The 21,258-nt window shown below is 49.9% G+C and overlaps 1 protein-coding gene across 3 annotated transcripts in view; it reads right to left on the bottom strand.

The window, feature by feature from the left end:
- SH3PXD2A (SH3 and PX domains 2A) overlaps positions 1-21,258 on the bottom strand; it is a 258,939-nt gene that overhangs the window by 189,704 nt on the left and 47,977 nt on the right. For all 3 annotated transcript variants that reach the window (XM_054436530.2, XM_054436528.2, XM_054436529.2), the window contains exon 2: positions 14,599-14,679. In XM_054436530.2, coding sequence (XP_054292505.1) covers positions 14,599-14,679 — 81 coding nt within the window. The remainder of the gene's footprint in view (positions 1-14,598; positions 14,680-21,258) is intronic.

The following is a 21,258-nucleotide window of genomic DNA, read 5'->3' on the forward strand; positions in this document are numbered from 1 at the left end:
CTGCAATGAGCTATGATTGTACCACTGCACTCCAGCCTTGTGACAGAGTGAGATCTCTTAAAAAAATACATAAAAAATAAAAATAAGTTTTTAAAAATGGGGGAGAGTGGTGGTGCCTACATCCCAGGGTAGGCTGTAAGCAGTTCAGGGGTGACTATGGAAAGGACATGGGACAGGGCCTGACACAAAGCATGTGCCAACACTGGTTCCTACGGAGAGTCCCCCCAGCCTGAGGGGCCACCACTGCTCCCCAACCTCCCCTGCCTCAAGAGGAGCAAGTCAAGTTTGTTCCTAGGTTATTTCCTTCCTTCTTGCCCTTCCTGAGCTGAGGAGAAAGTACAGAGGTGAGAGAAGCCCTTGGCCGCTGGGACTGAGGTCACCTGCAGGCATCACCAGCAGCTGTGACAGGGAGGTCCTCAGGCCCTAGGGTCTCCTTATCCCAACACTCCACAGTTCTGTCCGGCTTTGCATCCGATTCACTTATCAAGCCTGTCTGAACTCCAGACACAGGGACCCAGCCCTAGACAGTCAGATTCAGGAGGCTGCTGGGGAACAGGAATCCGGATGCATTTTTAATTTGGCTCACAGGTGAACCCAGATCACAGGTGATTCTGTCACCCATCCAGGGCACAGGCCCATGGCTCCAGCCCGCACCCTCGTTCTTGACTACACAGCCAAGAAACCCAGGTATTCCAAACTGTCCCAACTGCCAGACTCAGGCAGCAGCAGACTTTTCTCAATATGCACCAAATATATATATAAAGCAATGGATAGAGTCTCCCATTTTGGAGTCCTCCTACACAGTTTTCTTAAAACATTGGCACTTTGCCAGACTGCCTGGCCCAGTCTCTTCTGTCTTGGTCCCCACCCTGTTGCACTGCTGGATGGAGTGGGGGCAGGCACACACAGAGGGGTTTCCCTCCACCCTCCCACTGGGGATTCCTCCTCAAAGGTTCCAAGATGAGCAGTGAAGCCCTGGGAAACCCAGAAAAAAAACGAGCCTGTCTCCCTGGGGAGCAAGGCAGGCTGGCCTCCACCAGGGCTGCCCTCGGGAGGTGCAGCCAGGACTGTCTCAGCAGGAAGAATGGCCCCGGCTTGTCACCCACCCAAAGACCCTCTGCCAGCATCTCAGCTCCAGCCCAAACACCAGCCTCATGCTTCCTGTTTGGCAAAAAACAAACAAACAAAAAAATTCTCTTTGAACAAGGCATATCTAAATGGACCACATTCCTGGGCTCTTCCCGAGCCCCCCAGCCAGCACTGAGCACAGGACTGCCAGGGTGGATGAACCGGCCACTTTGTTTACTGAGCACCAGATCAAGGCTCCATAATTAGCAGATAGAGCCAACCCTGGTGGCTTTGGGGTCTGTCTCCTCGCCAGCCCCAAAGCATTGATTTACTGCAGGTTGGAGGTACCCAAGACCCTTCTGTGGCTGGGAAAAATGTTCCCCTAATCCAGGCTGGGCATGCATTTGTTCACAGGGAGGATCGGAGCCCCTTCCCCTCTCCAGGGGTGCCAGAGGCAGCACCAACAATCTCATAATAATAATGCTTCACAGCTGCTCCAGGCATGATGGCAAGGCTTTCCCGAGGCTCATCTTCACATCCCACAACAGCTCTATGGGACAGGCTCTGCGAGTACAGCCATTCTGCAGATGGGAAGGTGAAGACTCCTGCAGGGTAACTCAGGTTCACACAGCTGGTAAAGGGGCAGGCCAAGGCGCAAACCCAAATAAGTCTGGCTGATAACACAGCCTGAACTTTCCATCTCTAGGAGATGCTGCCCTGCTTGGAAAGCTGGGAATTTGGCACCAGGACTCCCACAAGTCCTTTGGAGAGACTGATGTCATCCATCTGTGGAGGTCTCTGGGAGGTCTAAAATCTTTTTTCCTTGACTTCAGCTAAATTGAGGGTATAAGGGAAAAAGCTCCAACATCCCAACTACTCTCACAATGTTCCAATCTAAACTAGTGTCCCTGAGGCCGGGTGCGGTGGCTCACGCCTGTAATCCCAGCACTTTGGGAGGACGAGGTGGGCAGATCACCTGAGGTCAGGAGCTCGAGACCAGCCTGGCCAACATAGAGAAACCCCGTCTCTACTAAAAATACAAAAATTAGCCGGGCGTGGTGGCAGGTGCCTGTAATCCCAGCTACTCGGGAGGCTGAGGCAGGAGAATCGCTTGAACCCGGGAGGCGGAGCTTGCAGTGAGCTGAGATCACACCACTGCACTCCCGCCTGGGCAACAGAGCGAGACTCTGTCTCAAAAAATAAAATAAAATAAACTAATTTCCCTGAGACACAGGGATGGCAGCCCCTAAAATCATCAGGAAGCTGAGGTCCAGCCTGGGGCGGGGGCTGCCGATGAGGGAATCAATGCAGCTCACATCTCCCGGTCACCACGCTGGTGGCAGATTGCCTCCCAGAGGGACGAATAAGTCTATCTTCCCTCAGAAAAGCCCACAGCTCAGGCTCCCATAGCTTACCAGACTGCCCCACATGCCTCATTCCAAAGAGTCAAAAACAAAACCAGCTGCTGCCATCGTCAGTGGGGGAGAATCGGGGGGTGGGAGGACCAGGATGTCAAGACCTTCAGGCCCCAGATTGAAGCTGCCCCCACAAGCTGAAGGGAATGCCCACAGCATGCGGGCATGATGCAGGTGGTCTACATCCCGGGCTGCCCACTTAGTGCGGCAACACCTGTCCTGTGCATTCCACCCTCATGCTCTTCCAGCTGAGGGCTCTTTCACCCAGGATGACCCTGGATTTTCCCCTTAGGGTCCCCAGCACCACGCATGGAGTCAGGCACGTAGCTAGTGCTCCTCCAGAGGAGCCAGGAGGCACTTGAAATTCCCTCCAGCAGGGAGAGAGTGACCTGGTCACACCTGAAGCTTCACAGGGTGTGTATATGTACACACACACGCACACACAACACTCACCTGGCCACCACCAAAGATCCTCCTTCCCTTCATTCTCCAGTTTGGAGGGGGGCACTGTCACCCAACACACTTTCCAGACAACTTTCCTGTTGGTTATCCAAAGAGGGGTAAGATGAGGGCCCAGTAGGGGCAGAGCTGAATTTTCTAAGTCGGACCTTTGGGCCTAGGAGCAGAGGAAGGAGGTGGCAGAGGCAGCAACTGCATTCCAACGCCTCCCTGACGTGACACCCAAACACACCCTGACATGACACCGTACACCAGGAAAACAAGGTGTGCAGCTCTGAGCAGTCATGCAGGTGGTGTGAGCCGACTCTGACACCGCTCCTGGCAAAGCTGGGGTTTATTATTCAACAATGAGAGAGGCAGGTGACGGTGGGCAGGAGATGTGGGCTGAGCTCCAGAAAGCAGCTGAGCCTGGGAGGGAGCCACCAGTGACCTTTCTGGGATCTAGAGAGAAGTCTTCAGCTCTTTGCAAAGGCAGCTTCTCTCTAGGGAGAGTGAATGGTTCCCCACCTCTCCCTCCGGGCACTCTCAGTGAGGCAACAGAAGCTTCCTGCCCTCATCAGCCAAAAACAGAAAGAGGACTTTTTTTTTTTTGAGATGGAGTCTCGCTCTGTCACCCAGGCTAGAGTGCTGTGGCGCGATCTCGGCTCACTGCAAGCTCTGCCTCCCGGGTTCACACCATTCTCCCGCCTCAGCCTCCCGAGTAGCTGGGACTACAGGCGTCCGCCATCACCCCTGGCTAATTTTTTTGTATTTTTAGTAGAGATGGGGTTTCACGTGTTAGCCAGGATGGTCTCGATCTCCTGACCTCGTGATCCGCCCGCCTTGGCCTCCCAAAGTGCTGGGATTACAGGCGTGAGCCACCGCGCCAGGCCCAGAAAGAGGACTTCTGAGTGGAAGGCTAGGAACCCAGATTGGAGTGAGCTAGAAGCGAGAGTACCGGAGTTCTAGTCCTGCTGTCACTTGCTGTGATCTTGGACAAATCACTCCCTGCTCGGGACCTCATTTCCTTGTCTGTCAAATAAGAGAAATGGGCAAGATCAGAGGGCAGCCAGTTAGTTTCATCTCAAGGTGCCATTGCCAACTGATAGGTAGCGACTTCCTAAAGATACTCGGTTTTGTTTTTTAGAAAGACTCTAAGACCATGTCTGGGCTCGTAATCAATTAACAATGCCTGCCATGGGTACAGGACTGGAGAATGCCATGATCAATTAGTGACGTCTGCTGTAGGCATGAGTGGGAGATAGCAACATGAGTGCCAGATACTTGTCATCCTGCTAGATATCTCTAAGGGCTTCCTGGTTGGAACACTTATAATTCCACCACTGATTTCCCAGCGGACATAGTTAACATCAGTTGACAAACATGTACCTCCCATATTGTGCTATTTGCACACAGCTGATTTCTCTCCCTGAAAGGGACATTCTCAGCCCTGCTGGACAGTCATTGGGGGAGCAGTGATGCCCCCAAGGCTCCTAGCACTCACACTCACAAGACGTCACCCAGAAGTTTAGAGCCAATGAACAGTGCCAGGGATTGACACCCAGAGGACATTCCAGCTTCTTACAATTTTCCCCAGTTTACAAAAGAGCTTCCTCTGCTGTATGAAAATCCCACATTGACCCCATGGAGAGGCTGGGGGTGCAGCAAAGGGCAGAGATGGCTTTTGATTTTCTACTGCACAAATGAAGGTCTGATCTGACAGGGCCTTGAGTCCATTAGGAACAGGATTTGGCCGAACACCCTGTGAACACTGTGAATACCCTGGGCCTGGATCAAATGCACACAACCATCCAAAATGAGGCTCACAGAGCGAGTCCTCATCTGTATAGGAAAGGTGTGATTTCCCATGCACACCTACAGCACGGTGCATATCTGACAACTCCCAGCAGCTTCAGTGTCACACAAGTTCCCCAGCTCTCTTGATGTCCACAGGCTCTGGCTGGGTGGAAAGTTCTCCTGAGGGCAGGCCCCGAGGCGGTGGTTCTCAGGGCCTGAGCTCAGCCCTCTGGGTCTTATTTCCCTTTATGCACAGATATGCAGAGACCTCTCCTAGATGCTCTATCTCCACTCTCACCACCTTCCTTCTGTACCTCTCTCCATCTGTTTGGAACCAGGTCCCAAGTTGCTCTGGACCTGAGAGGCCCCCCACAAGCACACGGGTCTTCCTAAACCCACAAGGTTGAGAAACTGCACGAGAAGTTGCAAACTCCATCTGCTTAAAGGGGAAAAAAGATCAACCCAAACTTTTCCCAACACCCTCCAGCCGGACCCCAGGTAACCCCAGGATTCAAACTCAATGGTAACTGGCTTTCCCATCCTGAGCCTGTCCAGAGGTGCCAATTCACCCTGGTCTTCCTCTCCCCATATTCCACAACCCCCTCACCTGCCAACAGGAACTGCCAAAGGGGAACTCAGGAGAGGCAGGAGGAAGCTGGAGTTCAAACTCAGGCCACAGGCACAAGTTGAAAGGGGCGCTGGAGCCCAGCCAGCCCCCAGGTGGAGCGGAGCCAGCCAGGGAATCCCCAAGAGCCGATGAAAGCCCCACAAGGCTCCCCTGGAACCCCTATGTGTTCCTTCAGGAATCAAAGATGCCTCTTTCCAGGAGCAAGGAAAAGCTGTCAACTAATAATTACTTTTTAAAAAACAATGTTTCCCTAACAGCATTGTTGGAAGGGAAATAGGTTTGTAGTTAAACTTTGAAGGTGAAAAGCATTTATCTAGAAAACCTTTAACACTGCCTTCTGCCTCTCTCCCCTGGAGGCATGCTGAGCTATTTGGTGAAAGTGATGTCTACATTAATGGGGCACAGGAAGAAACTTCTGTCTCTAGATGGAGTGGGGCTCTCTGGCTTTTTGGAGTTTTAAGCTTCTGAGGGCCTAATTGGTGACATTTCAGCTTACCTGTCTAGAGTCTCTGTGCCAGTCCTATCCTAAGGGTTTTCTTTATATGGACTGTGTCATTTTATTTTTCCTGTTACCCAGTGAGGCAGTTACTACTATACACCCATTATACAGATGAGAAATCAAGCACAGAGAGGTTAAATCACTCATCAAAGCTTAGACAGTAAGTGCTGGGGCTGGTCTTGAAACCCAAGCGCCCTGGTGCTGGAGCGCATGCCCTTAGCCACTGTGCCCCAGCAACACACAACTCTGAGTACCGTTTCGTCATGACACAAGAACCCCCACCCAAGTGCTTCCTGCCTCAATATGTAGTTTGCAGATTTTGAGTAATATCTGAATACAAGATTCCAGTTGGACAAGATAATTTGGACACGTCCCTGGAGTTGGTTGTAATGGGATCTAACCAGTTTACATTCCACAGGAATGATCTAGAATGATGGTCCAGGAAATATGAAGTAATGTGATTTTTATAATGAGTTTCATGTCCTCCTTGTTAGACATGTTCTTATGTTTACTTTTTTCACCTGTGCTTTCTGTCCCATTGTATCATAATGACCAGGAAAGACATATTTTATTTTTGACTTCCCACCAACCCTAGCTCCCCCCATTGGTGACTCTTTAACTATTCAATATTAATGTTGCAAATAATATATGAATGCATTCTTCTTTTCTAAAAGAGTAAAACATTAAGATAAGGTTCCCCCTTTATCAAGCCCTTCCTCCCACTGATATCCCTAACCCCCATCTAGAGATGACTCGGATACCAATCTGGAGTACAGCCTTCTAGATTAAAAAACATTTACATTCATATGCTGGATATGTAGCTGCAAAATATAAATCTTGTTGTTGGGGTTTTTTATATAATTATTATCATACTATAAATACTGTTTTGAAACTTGCATTGTTTGTTCAGAATGTTTCTTGGAGATCCATCCATGGATCAGTCTCATTTGCTTTGGCTGCTGTACTAAGTGCTGTGAGAATACCACAGTTGACTTACGAACTCTGTATGGATGGTCTTTTAGGCTGTTTCCCATTTTTGCCATTGCAGACAACATGAGGCTGTCTGTGCCTGCCTGGGACCAGTAAATGACCTCAGTCAAGGCTGATGTTCTCCTCTGTCTAGGGCATGTGAGCATTCACAATGACCCATGTTCAGCACATTCTGGAGCTGGCACTGCCACACCAGGTGTGCTGGAGCTCTCTGCTATCCTTGGTACAAGATCATTCTTAGAACTTAGCAAGTTACCTCCCCAGGCTGTGGCCTCATCGCTTTAATCTAGGGTCAGTAATCTCAAACAAATTCCCTCAATGATTAAACGGCAGAGTGCCTGCGGAAGAGACATTTCCTCCTCTTTTCTGCTTTCAGGTTGGTTCTTGGCACACACTGGGATCACCCCAGTTTGATCTCAGCTGAGGCCTGCTTTGGATATTAAACCAAATGAAAGCTTACATAAATTTAATGAATAGAAAAATTAACAGTTTGTTACCTGCAAAGTGAGGCACTTGGAATAAGAACTCCTCTAACTCTAAAAATGCAATGATCCCATAAAGCTCCGTAAGTGACATCAGTACACACCCACACCCATATACACATTCATTCCAAGGCTGGTTGTTAGTGATTCAGGAATTATAATTTTTTCACCCATCATGAGGTGGGCTGTTGGAGAGCTGGAAAGTGAGTGTGACCCTGGGGTGGGGTGCATGGGTGGAGAGTCTGGAGAGATGAATAAGGAATAGAGAGAAAAGCTTGTCAAAATAGGTTAAGTCCTTCAGAGCCAATGAGCAAACCTGAACAACCCTCTTAACTCTATCTTCCAAGTGGTGCAGGGGAAAATAAAGGGCCTCTCCCAGTTCTGATCAAATATTGACCCTGTGCACTCGCTGGCCAGAGTTCAGACTAAAGCACTAGCAGCCCAGTGGAGTTGGTGTTTGCAGAGCAATTACTGTAGCCCAGTGCCTTGTAGGTCAGATTGTGAAACAGCCGTCCATGGAGCCAGGGCTTTAGAGAACCTTCCGGCACCTCCTCAGTGGGACCAGGAAGGAGCGGTGCAAGGAAATAGACAAAGGCTGGAAACATGGTCCAGCCACCGGTGAGAAAGCAACTGAAAAGAGCATCTGCCACCCCTCCTCCCACCTCAACTGCACCTCCAAGAAACCCAGGCCCTTAATCACCAAATGGGCCTCAACATTAGGCCCTGTCCTGGTCAGCTTCCCCTGGGACAGGTCCTTTTCCTGGTCAGATAGGGCTGAGTGGTGAGTTATTTTTAGAAGAAACCAATTTCCACTTGGAGACTAAGAGCCTCACCTCTTCCCTGTTCTTAACTTGACATCTGAAAGGCTCTTAGAAGCCCTCTCGGGAGACTGACCTGGTTTCCAGAAGTGTTTGGAATAGCTGCTGAGCTGAAATGCTCTAAGGATGGGCAAACTGTGCAGGAGAATAATCTCCCTCTTCTTGCCAGGGCCCTAGAAGATTTCAGGGGGCAACTCAGGAAGGGGCTGGGAGGTGACAGATCATTGTAGGGTGGCCAGAAAGCCAGCTCAAGCCTGTTGTGTGTTCAAAGTTGTCTAAACTACCAGTCTAATAGAATTTTCTGGGATAATAGAAATGTTCTATATCTGCCCAATACACAATCACTAGCCACAGCCGCCACTGCGTACTTGTGATCTAGCAAGTACAACCAAGGAACTAAACATTTACTTTTATTTCATTTAATTTTTAAAATTTAATTTCAAAAATTTTTAATTAACTTTAATTAAAATAGCCACATGTGGCTAGTGGCCACTGCATTGGACAGTACAGCTTTAAAGCCTCCGTACCTGGGGGTTCTGAGTGGGCAGCCCCTGTGTGTGAGTCTGGCTCTGAAGTCTCATGGCAGGAGATATGGGGAGAGAAGAAGGTCTGGGGAAGAGCAGAGGGTGTTATCCTGGTGCTCATGGATGGATTTCAGGCAGGGTATGAATAACCAAAAAGGTTATTAGAATTATAGATGCACATTCATGCACTTGTCTGGGGAGTCTTTGGCTTTCATTAGAAGCACAAAAGAGTCTCTCATCTCAAAAGTAAAATAAGATAAATTAACTCACTGATGTGTCAGATAAAACTTACTTCTTCAGTAAGCCTGCTCTGATCCAGAGTATAAGGTTTCCCTATATGTCTATGGCACCTTCCTTTGTTACATCTGGAATGGTGTAAAACAATATTGTTTTTGTTTTTTAACTAAAATCTGTCTTCCCTCACTAAGCTGTGAGACCCATAAAGGCAGGAACCAGATCTGCTTTGGATCATCAATGTGTCCCAGAGCTGGCACACCGCCTGGATGTACAAGGCAGACACTTAATATTGGAAGGATGGGAGGAAGGAAAGAAGGAAGGGAGGGAGACAGGGAGAGGGGGAGGGAGGGAGGAAGGGAGGGAGGGAGGAAGGAAGGAAGGAAGGAAGGAAGGAAGGAAGGAAGGAAACTAGAGACATATTTTACCCTGATAAGGATTCTCAAAAAACAACCAAATCCCCCCAAACTAGAGTGTGGGTGTTTGGCTATGTCACCCTAGGCTACTGTCACTAATTAAGACCATATGGGGGCTGGGTGTGGTGGCTCATGCCTGTAATCCCAACACTTTGGAAGACCGAGGCGGGAGGATCACTTAAGCCCAGGAATTTGAGACCAGCCTGGGCAACATAGTGGGACCCTGTCTCTACAAAAAATTTAAAAAAAAAATTAGCTAGTTATGGTGGCATGCATCTGTGATTCCAGCTACTTGGGAGGCTCAGGCTGGAAGATCTCTTGAACTTGGGAGGTCGAGGCTTCAGTGAGCCATGATCACACCACTGCACTCCAGCCTGGGTGACACAGCGAGATCCTGTCTCTAAAAACTAAATAAATAAATGTAAAAAAAAAAAAGAGAGAGAGACCATATGGGCATCTTCTTTGTTCCCTCTCCCAAGAATGCTCTTTCCTTCCTCTTCATCTCATAGCATGTTGCTTGTACCTCAATCTAGTATTTAGTTCATCTACAGTGGACTTAACTGTTTCCAAGTTTGCCTTTCCCATGAGACGTAGACTCCTGGCAGGAAGAGACCTTGTCCTTCTCAAAAGTGTGTTCCTCAGCCTGCGCCACTTCTACTCTGTACAAAAGCTGCTGCCTGGGGGGCCTTAGCACAGGCTCATCCACTCTTACCCGGAGCCAGCCTGGACTCTCATCTTTCTACTTCCACCCTCGCCTCTCACACTCAGCCAGGCTGGGGCTCCCAGATTTAACAAGTGAAAATACAGGACGCACAATTAAATTTGAATTTCAGATAAACAACAAATAACATTTTTTAGTGTAAGTATATGCCATGCAACGTTTGGAACATCTTTTTTTTTTTTTTTTTTGAGATAGGGTGTTACTCTATTGCCCAGGCTGGAGTGCAGTGGCGCAATCACAGTTCGCTGCAGCCTGGACCTCCCCGGCCTCAAGCAATTATCCCAACTCAGCCTCTTGAGTAGCTGGAACTACAGGCACATGCCACCACACTCGGCTAATTTTTTTTATTTTTTGTAGAGATGGGATCTTGCCACATTGCCCAGGCTGGTCTTGAACTACTGAACTCAAGCTATCCTCCCACCTCGGCCTCTCAAGGTGCTGGGATTATAGGCATGAGCCACCACGCCTAGTGCCCACACTTCTTCTTAAAAAAGCATTTGCTGTTTATCAGAAATGTAAATTTAATTGGACATCTCATATTTATCTGGCAACCCTAATCCAAGGCCTCATAGGTGGCAGGTAAGCTGTGAGTGAAGAAGGTGGGTGGTGGGACGGGAAGGGGACGCTGAGATAAATGGCTCTGCTCTGCACAGTCCCAAGGCTTCAGAAAGCATAGAATGAGCAGTTACCAGGTGATCGGAGGGGTTCTTTCCATCTCTTCCAACCCTCTGACTTTCCCCATTTCCTGTGAACAGCTCCTCAATGCACCACCAGAGTTCTAAGTACCCTGTCCTTAATGCCATGAGTCACCCCAAAGGGACAGTGAACCTTCTCCAAGGACAGGCCTCAGGCTCTTGGCTCCCTCCTGCTTGCTGTTCTCAGGGCTGGTGTGTGCCTGAGACTGTTCATTTCCAAGGATCTACTGAGAGCTTCACATGCAGGGCAGTTAGGTCCAGGCAGGAGCTTTGAAGATAATAACCAGAGAAATGTTCTGCTTCAGATCTTAGAATCTGGGAGGGGGTGGGGAGTGTGGGGGTGAGGGGGTGGGGAAGGGCTGTGCTGATGTGGAAGCTGCTGTGGAGAGAAATAGAAAAACCGAAGAGTGTGGGGTTTCTGTTCAGATGACAGAGCACCCTTCAGGTGCTTCCTGGCCTCATGGCTGCAGAGTGTGAAGGGCAGGGTGCAAGTGTCCATCTCCCTGTGTGCTCCCAAAGGGAGAAACAGAGGGTCCGTGTGCTGTTCCGAATGAAACTGGATCTGCACATACCCCATGGCCCTCAACTCACGACCAGAGAGGGTCAGGGACCGCTTGGGATCGCTTTGCACTTGGTTCCCGGGCTGTGTGACAGAGTTGGGGACCCAAGGCCGCCTCGTGGGTGCCTGGCCTTCGGGAACAAAGGAAAACATCTGAAGAGGGAGACATAAGGGAGGGGAAGTACGGGGAGACCCACGCTGTGGTACAGGGAACCAACTTGTACAGGGGGATCCAGGGGTCTATCAAAGGGGTCAAAGGGGTGTCCAGGCCTCCTGTTGTTATCTGAATAGACCCCCAAATGCTGCCCAAGTAGTACCGGTTGTGAATGTATGATTCATGACCTAAACTGGTTTAGCTCAGCAGTTCTTTTTGTTTTTTTGAGACAGGGTCTCACTCTGTCACCCAGGCTGGAGTGCAGTGGTGCAATCATAGCTCACTGCAGCCACGACCTGCCAGGCTCAAGTGATCGTCCCACCTCAGCCTCCCGAATAGCTGGAACTACAGGCACACCATCACACCTGGCTAGTTCTTCACTGGGGGTCTACAGGGAGTCTGTGAACACTTGCCACTGTAAGTAAAATTGTATGTATCCACTCTTTTCCAGGGAGAGGGCTTCCATCAGATTCACAGAGGGGTCTGTGGCCCCCAGGAGGCTTAGAACCATGAGGTGGTGAAACCCGGGGAGCAGCTCCCTGGAGGCGGGCCTGGTAAGCCTGGGATTCTCAGGGTCAGCCAAAAAGGAAAGGAGCAAAACATTTTTGAGAGCTGCCCCTGGGCCACATCCCAGCTCCCAACGGGCTCCCACCCTGCCCCATAGGACAGCTTCAGAGAGGAGCCTGAGGCCTACCTAGCTCTGAATACACCGGCAGGGACTGGGCACAGGGAGCTCACCACAGAGTGATGCCAAGTGAGGGAAGCCACAAAGCAACATCAGTGAGAGGGTCTCCAGCCCCTAGACGCCCCCCAGCCATGCAGCCCAACATCCCTGCAACCTGGCAACACCAGGCAACTCACTAGGCAACTAAGTGTTGGGAGAAACATGGATTCACTCATTCATTCCTCCCAACAACCCTACCGGGCAGGCAATTCGAACCTTCACACTACAGATGAGAAAAGCAAGCCTAGAGAAGTGAAGGAGCCTGTCCGGAGTTACATGGTGACAGCCAGTAACCGGTCCCAGGCAATGTGCCCCCAGTGCCTAAACTCTAAGCTGCTCTCTTACACAACCTCTCAGGGACATGAGTTCTGAGGTGCACCAATGACCAGAGATGGAGCTAGCAACTCCCTTTGTTCTTCCTCTATAGGATCCATCATATCAAAATCAGCGACCTGATAAATAAGCAAGGCTTTTCAAAATGAACGCCACTAAAACTCATCATGGCAGGTAAAATGGGTTCGTAAAGATGCTATGCTTGGCTCATAAGTTAATTTCCAAAGAACGATTCCAACCCCTTCCCAAACTGCATCTACAGGTCAGCAATGATCCACATGGACAAGCCTGGCCAAGCTCATGGCCATTGCCAAGCTAGGGCCAGCATGCTGCACTAGCTGCTCCCTGCTTGCGTGTTCCCTTTTCACACACAGGGAATGAGCCCTCCAGGCAAGGGAGGTGGTGGTGGGGGAGCAGCATTCCTTTCTCCTGAGATTCTGCAATGCAGGAGGGGGTGGGGAACCATAAGGGAAGGGGGGAAGAAAAGTTCTGATTTGGAAGTTTCCACTGGCTTTCAGGCCCCCTCCAGCTCATCAATGAGTCCTTTCAGGGTTCCCTCTCCCCAACTGAGTTATCACTTCCTGTCCAGCACACTGCACCCATTGATGGAGTATCAGCAAACCCCACCAGATTACACCAGAATTAAGGAGACTGGACATGAATTGAGGAGGGAAGAGGAAGAAGGCTGGAGAGTAAGGAGTGGCTTTCAATCCCATATTCAATGGGATATTCAATCCCACATTGTTGGGTTAAGAGAGGATTTGTAATACAGGAAGCTAGCTCACCCTTGGCTTGTCTCATAGGTAGGGCAATGAGGACAATGAGATAGAATCAGGTACTGGGGGCAAGCACACGGTACCCAAGATGACCTCTCCAAGATGACTGACAACCAAAGGCCTGCCAAGAAAGGAGTGGACCCTGGCTGTGAGGGTAGAAGTGGGTGTCTCTTTGCGTTTTTATTGGCCTAAACCAGGCTCTCAGCCCCTAGAGGAATCTAGAACATCTTGGCTCTACCTGAAAGGGCCACTGCTCAGCTCACACTGATTCTCCCTTCTCTAGTACTTGCCTGTGATCCGCAGAGGTGAGTTCCCTAGTGGCCATGTCTGTGCTAAAAGACCCTCAACTCCCAGCCATACTGATTGGTCCAGAGAGGGCACCTCACCCAAGCCAGACCAATCAAAATTGTCCCTGGGATTTTTCAACTTGGAACTGGGAGTCAATTTCCCCTCTGTTGGAAGCCAAAAGATATAAGATTCTAGAGCTGCTGACAGCCACATTCCTCAGGGTGTGAGGTAACAGAAGCTGAGGGCAGTGCCAGAGGGAAGCAGAGACAAGACAGAGGGAGAGCAGATCCTGGTTTCAGGCATTCCTGAAGCCTCTGACTCACTGCCCTTCTCACCATGTGGTCGGCTGCACAAGCTTCCCTGGTCCCTCCTTCCAATCACATCTCCTTTGTGTCTAAGCCAGTGCAAGTGTAAAACTATCACTTGCAACCCAAAGAGGCCTGACTAACTTAGCTGGCACCAAGGGGGTGTCTGCAGGGGTAGCTGTGGGACCCATTTGTGAACATGCCTTTGTGTCTTAGAGACACACGCCTACCACGTACATGTACACACTGGGTGGCAAGTGCCTCATTCGGTCAGACAGACACCGTGGTATGTATGCCTAGTTTGTGCCTGTAGTTGAAAAAATTGCTTATTTTCTGTTTCGGTCTTCCCTGTGCGTTTGCTTTTCTTTGCCTGCAATGATGCGGTGGCTTCTGTCTCACCCTGGATGTTTAGAGACACACGTCTGGTCAGGCACACAGCACCGCCCGCCATCCTCCCGCCTCTCCACCACAGTTTCCTGCAGGCAAGGGAGGGTGACAAAGCGCGACTGTTAAGACCATCAGAGGAGGCCAGCAAAGCCCCGAGTGTCTGCCTGCAGTATGCAAGATTGAGACGAGCCCAGCTCCACCTTCGAGCTTCCCTCCTCTGTCCCTCTGCTCCCACCTGTACTCTGACCCTGACAGCTCTGTTGGGGGCTCCCTGGATAAGCGAGGGTATGAGAGAGGCCAGCCCACCAGAGAGACTCGGGCCACTGTCCGAGCTCTGACCAACTCACCTGCAGGTCAAAGAACTTGCTGTACCTCCGGTAGATGGTCTGGGAGGTGGAGTCAGACCAGGTCACATTGATGATGTATACCTGTGGGGAAAAAGGTAAGAGCAGGTGAGCAAGGCTGGATTTCAAGCTGTCCGTGCCAGGCATCATGTAACATGACTGCAGGTGTTCCATATGGCAGGACCACCCTTTTTCTCATCTCATCTGTCCCTAGGGGCTAGCACAGTATCAGCTACCATGTAGATGCTACAATATATGTCTAAACACACACACACACACACACACACACACACACACACACATACACACACACACACCCCTAGAGGGATATTTCATCAAATGCCAACAATGATTATCTTAGGAAAGTAGGATCAGAATAAGAATAAGTGGTTCTAATTTCCTTCTTTTATTTGTATATATTTCATACAATAAACATAAAATTGAGGTCATTGCATTTTTGTTTGTTTGTTTTTGAGACAGAGTCTCATTCTGTTGCCCAGGCTGGAGTGCAGTGGCGTGATTTCGGTTCACCACAACCTCCGCCTCCCTGGTTCAAGCGATTCTCTTGGCTCAGCCTCCCAAGTAGCTGGGATTACAGGCCCCTGCCACCATGCCTGGCTAATTTTTGTATTTTTAGTAGAGACGGGGTTTCGCCATGTTGGCCAGGCTGGTCTCAAACTCCTGACCTCAGATGATCCACCTGCCTTGGCCTTCCAAAGTGCTGGGATTACAGGCATGAGCCACCATGCCTGGCCTTTTTAGATAGCTAATTTCCACTGGTTCACAAGCTTTAGAGTGAATGAGACTACAAGAGGCCTTCCGAAATTTCAGGTGGACCCCGCTCTCTGAAATTCTGCAGACCTGGGTTTTGAGGGCTCGGATGTTTACACTTTTAACAAACCCCAGCTTGTTTTGCTACAGTGGATCCTCAGAACTCACTCTGAAATGCCTTTCAGGAGACCAGAAGTGCTCATTGATGTGTGATTCATCTCAGCATCCCTGTCTTTGCTCAGTGCCTGGCACAGAGCAGGTGCTCAGAAAACACTTTGCTATGTTGAACAAACACACTGGTCTTCTGGATGAGAAACGGATTTGAAGAAGAGGCTTTAGCACGTGGGAGACTGGAAAACTTTTCTCTTTGGGAGCCTCACAATGAAGGCATTTCGGGGCCAGGCTATCACCCCGGTTCCCAAGTCTCCATCAGGCTCTGCAAGAGCTCATGCCACTCTGGAAGGGTGAATTGACTTAGGAATCCTTGGAGAAGGAGAGAAAGCCCCCGGTCCACACGATCTGGCCTGCTCTTCCCACTATTTCTGTCCCTCCTGGGAAAGGCCTGAGTTAGAGGAATGGGTGCCCTCCCACAGCCTCAGGGCTATTCTGTTGAACTTCTCCCTGGGAGGGACACCTGCAGGGGTGTCTCCAGGAGGACAGTTAAGGGAGGGCACTGATAAGACACAGGTGAGACCTCTGCCTCCCTTCCTCCCTCAGGAGAGAGGCAATGGCTGTAGGTCCTCAATGGTGGTTCCCAGGCCAGGGCGCCCTTTAGGATCACCTGGGGCCGGGGGCGGGCTTCATAAAAATTCAGATTCCGGGGTCTCTGCCTAGTCACTGTGTCCTATAGGTCTGTGGGGGTGGGGCTGGGGGAACAAAATAGCCAGTGAGGCCAGGGATCTGGGCCATGATGAGAAGGAGGAACGTTAGCAAAGAGAAGTGGCATTTAGACACCTTGCCATCAGACTGGCCCACCTCCCAGGTGCCTGGAACAGGGTTTGCCACAGGCGTGGTGAGGCTTTGTGCTTGGCTGCTCAGGTGACACACAGGAAAATGAGCTGAATCCAGTCTCTTCTCCCTTCCTATCTCTAGGACACAGAGGCAGCCTCATGCCATGGTGAGTTTTTTCTGAAACGCAACCAAGGAGAGGTCCATAAAGCCAAAGCAAACAGGCCTGAGTGCTGCCACCCAGAGATGGGGCATTTATGACATGTGACCCTGATACAGAACATAAGGTAAAAGGCCACCCCTATCTTCATCAGCTCAAAATAGACTATTGGCTATTATTATAATAAATGGGGGTGTGCTGTGCTTTACATCATATGTAAATAGGTATCACATGATACATTGTAAAACCATTTTGATAACTTAATGTTACCTAATGTTTAAGCAACTAAATGTAACTAGTTACCAGTACAGCACAAAGCATGTATATGCATTAGCTCATTTAATCTTCAGCCCAATGAAGTAGCTACCACTGTTATACCCATATTGTACAAGAAGAAGGTGAGGCTCAGAGAAGCTAAGTAACTTGCCTGAAGTTACACAGCTAATAAATTACAGAGCAAAAGATTTGAACCCAGTTCTAGCTGAATTCTAATACCTATGCTCTTAACTGAACTGGACTATCTCCCTGTATGTAAATTTATCTAAATTGAACTACTTTGATCAGGACTGAATGACATTGTCAACCAAAAAGTATCTGAAACAAGTCTCAATCAGTTTAGAAAGTGTATTTTGCCAAGGTGAAGGACACACCTGCGATACAGCTTCGGGAGGTCCTGATGACATGTGCCCAAGGTGGATGGGGTACAGCCTGCGTTATACATTTTAGGGAAATACAATACATCAATCAATACATATAAGATTTACATTGGTTTTTTGTTCCTGCGATAGTTTACTGAACAAAAAACCAAACACCGCATATTCTCACTCGTAGGTGGGAATTGAGCAATGAGAACACATGGACACAGGAAGGGGAACATCACACTCTGGGGACTGTTGTGGGGTGGGGGGAGGGGGGAGGGATAGCTGTAGGAGATATACCTAATGCTAAATGATGAGTTAATGGGTGCAGCACACCAGCATGGCACATGTATACATATGTAACTAACCTGCACATTGTGCACATGTACCCTAAAACTTAAAGTACAATAATAATCATAAAATAAAAATAAATAAATAAATAAAATAAATAAATAAATAAAAATTTAAAAAAGTTTAAAAAAAAAAAAACCAAAAAACAAAAAAAAAAAGATTTACATTGGTTCCATCTGGAAGGAATAAGACAACTCTAAGTAGGGGACGAGGGGCTTCCAGGTCATAGGTGGATTTAAACATACTCTGGCAATTGGTTGAAAGAGTTACTACCATTAGAAAGGAGTGTCTGGATTAAGATAAGGGTTTGTGGAGATCAAGGTTTTATCATGCAAATGAAGCCTCCAGGCAGCAGGCTTCAGAGAGAACAGATTGTAAATGTTTCTTATCAGATCTTAGGTCTGCATTGATATTGATGCTGAGGGAGTATAATGAATCATGTCTGATCCCCACTTCCTGTCATGGCCTGAACCAGTCTTTCAGGTTCAATGTTAGGGTGCCCGGGCTTAGGAGGGAGTGACTTCAGATGGTTGCAGGGGGCCTTCAAATTTTATTTTTGGTTGACATTTTTTTTTTTTTTTTTTGAGACAGAGTCTGTCTCTGTCGACCAGGCTGGAGTGCAGTGGCGTGATCTCGGCTCATTGCGACCTCCGCCTCCTGGGTTCGCACCATTCTCCTGCCTCAGCCTCCTGAGTAGCTGGGACTGCAGGTGCCCGCCACCACGCCCGGCTAATTTTTTGTATTTTTTAGCACAGACAGGGTTTCACCATGTTAGCCAGGATGGTCTCGATCTTCTCACTTCGTGATCTGCTTGCCTCAGCCTCCCAAAGTGCTGGGATTATAGGCATGAGCCACGGCATCTGACCGGTTGACACCATCTTTTTTAATAAAGGTGTGGGTGGTCTGAGAAGCCTGCGGTGCTCTTGCTGAGGGAGTGCACCTAGAGGAACATGCAGGAACAAAGGCGACTTCCGAGAGCCTGAGACCAAGAAGACACAGAACTGGGGGCCCAGACAGAGGCAAATGGTTAGGAATGCTACAAAACTGACTGACGCCGAGGACCCCCTCAAACTCAATGCTGTGGGATTTTCCTGGGGGTTATAACCTACCCGGGTCCCCCTGCTGACTCCTAGCTCCATCTCCCCTCCCACCTGCATCTCTGCTTCCCACAGGTCCTGGGGCAGGAGCAGAGGCTGAGCCCGCACCAGGTGCTGCCTCTCTGACCTCCACCCCAGGAGCTAAATGTGAGGAGGGCCCAAGTGGCCAATCCGCCCCTGGAGAGAGGGCTGCACTCGCCTGCACGACATTAGACAGCGGCCTTTCTCCGGAACCAACCAAGCGGAGCCCAGGGGAAGGGCTTAACTGAGGCTTAACACACATCCTCCATCCCACTAGCAATTAGGCTTCCCTTCACCTCCCAGAGAGAATCAATCACAGGCTCACAGCCCCTGGCAGCTGGGAGGATCCAGGGATGCCTCTCCTTAAGCAGAGGAGAAACCCAGGGGCCAGGGTGGTGATTTGCCAAGGAAGGGGCATGGCCAGGTAGGAAGCAGCAGACTCTGGAGTCAGCCACATGTGGGTGCAGCACCCTCCTTATTGGCTGCAAGACCCCAGCCCAGCCGCTCAGGCCTTCAGACTCCTTTTCTATAAAAAGGACACAACCTTCAGGGCCGCCAGTACTGATGAAAACATGGTTATCACTGGAGTGTGCTCACATCCATTGGTGGCAGAGCTGGGACAGGAACCCAGATGTCCCACTTCCCAGCCTAGCCTAGGACTACTCTGCACGTGACCAGAGCATCCCCCCTCGGAAAAGTTATTTGCCCTCTACTCTTCAGAAATGTTGAAAACTGGCAGGGCATGGTGGCTCATGCCTGTAATCCCAGCACTTTGGGAGGCCAAGGCAGGAGGACCACTTGAGCCCGGGAGTTTGAGACTGGCCTGGACAACACAGTGAGGCTCTGTCTCTATTTTAAAAATAAAAGGGCAGGGCGCAGTGGCTCATGCCTATAATCCCAGCACTTTGGGAAGCCAAGGCAGGAGGATCGCTTGAGCCCAGGAGTTTGAGACTGGCCTGGACAACACAGTGAGGCTCTGTCTCTATTTTAAAAATAAAAGTTGAAAATTCACACGAAGTCATCTCTGTTTAACCCTTGGCCTAAAACCATACTCTCCCCGCTGGAGAGCCAGCCAGAGGGAAGAGCTGACAGAGAGCTGTCCTTGTGGCCCTTGTCGGCCACAGCCACCTGGCTAGGATACAGCCACGCTTCCCCCCAAAAAGCAGTTCTTTCCTTGTTTGGCAAAGGATTGTTCCTGCTAACATCTTGCACCCCACTTTCTATGCCCTGAGCAGCCATGAATGTGACTCAGTGTGAAGGATGGGGAAGCGAGCCCCCATTCCCAGGTTCTCCCAAACTTCGGGGATTTGCCAGAGGCCCCCCAGCCTACCCCCCTGGACAGAGTCTAAATCTTGGGTTGAGGAAATAGCAAGAGACCTCCCTGGAGATAAGCCCAGAGATACGAGGACAATCTCCAGATCCCTCTCTCTCGTCTGCTTTCTTCCAAACCTCGGACATCCTAGATTATCACTCCAGACAGGTGATGGGCACACAAAATTCCACCCCAGCCCATGCCTAGCTCCCTACCTCAACACCAGAGCTTCTTAAGTCTCCCTGAGCACTGGAAACTTCAGAGAGAAACCGCAGAGAAAGAACAGGTGACAGGGAAGGGGGACAGGGCAGAGGTCATCCAAGAAAGCCAGCTCTGTTTACAAGCCTGCATCGGGGGCCCAGATACACTCTCCTCCAGCCTCAGGAGCAGTCAAGATAACATTACCCGGCAGCTGGGTCTCAAGAAAAGTTTGGCAATTAAACATCCTGCTTCCAAACGCTTTACTTGGGGTTATGTTTCACGGGTGGAGTTTCTCTTCCTTCTGGATTTTAAAAACCCATGGATTCTATTTCCCCTGTCTCCAGCCATTTCAGGCAGATGGTAGGCGTCTATGAAGGCTCGCTAGAGGCTAGCAACTGCTTCCAGCTTCCCCTGGGTCAGTCCAGACTGAGGGGACCCAGGGGCTCAGGCCCTCCCACCACGCTCACCCTTGATGGAGGAGTGGAATCATCACCACAGACACCGCGTGGGAACTCTCGCTACACACCCAGCGCAATGCTCTGGCCCAACCAGTCCCACCCATCCGGAGGTCATCTTGGGCTGCCTTCTGTCTGCTCAGCTCACGAGGCCCACCAATGTCTGAGGCTTCCAAAATCGCCTTCCCAGTGGGTGCTTCTGTCCTCTATTAGCCTTGCTCCCTTCAACAAGAAAATGCCCTTGATGCAAACCAGACTTACAGTGCAGCTCCAGAGCACTGAGAATGAAGCCTAGCCCGTTTCTGTGGAGGGATGTCCATGATTTGATCTGGTCTGGGACCAATTAGCAACTGCAAATGTACAGCCCAACCATTCCTAGAAGGCCTAGGACCCGCCTTGTGTTTAATTAGAAAGTGCTGGTAAGTACCTGTTGCCCCCTTGGCTACAAAATGTACGATGAGAGGTAAGGAGTTAGGAGCTATGGAGGAAATTGCATATCTCCATGGTCCTGTGGTCCCATTTACTGAGGAAGGCCTTACTTTCCCTGGACTCCTACCAGCTGCCCCTGGCCCCAGGCCCCAGGCCAAACAGAAACTCAATGGCAATCTTCCTTCACCTGCTCACACGACCGTGGGGCTGGGATCAGCTGGCTGCACTAGGGCCATTGTACACAGTTGGGCAAGTTGTTCACCGCCCAGTGGTCAAGTGG

This window comes from Pongo pygmaeus, chromosome 8 (assembly GCF_028885625.2).
Source record: "Pongo pygmaeus isolate AG05252 chromosome 8, NHGRI_mPonPyg2-v2.0_pri, whole genome shotgun sequence".
Lineage (NCBI taxonomy): Eukaryota > Metazoa > Chordata > Mammalia > Primates > Hominidae > Pongo > Pongo pygmaeus.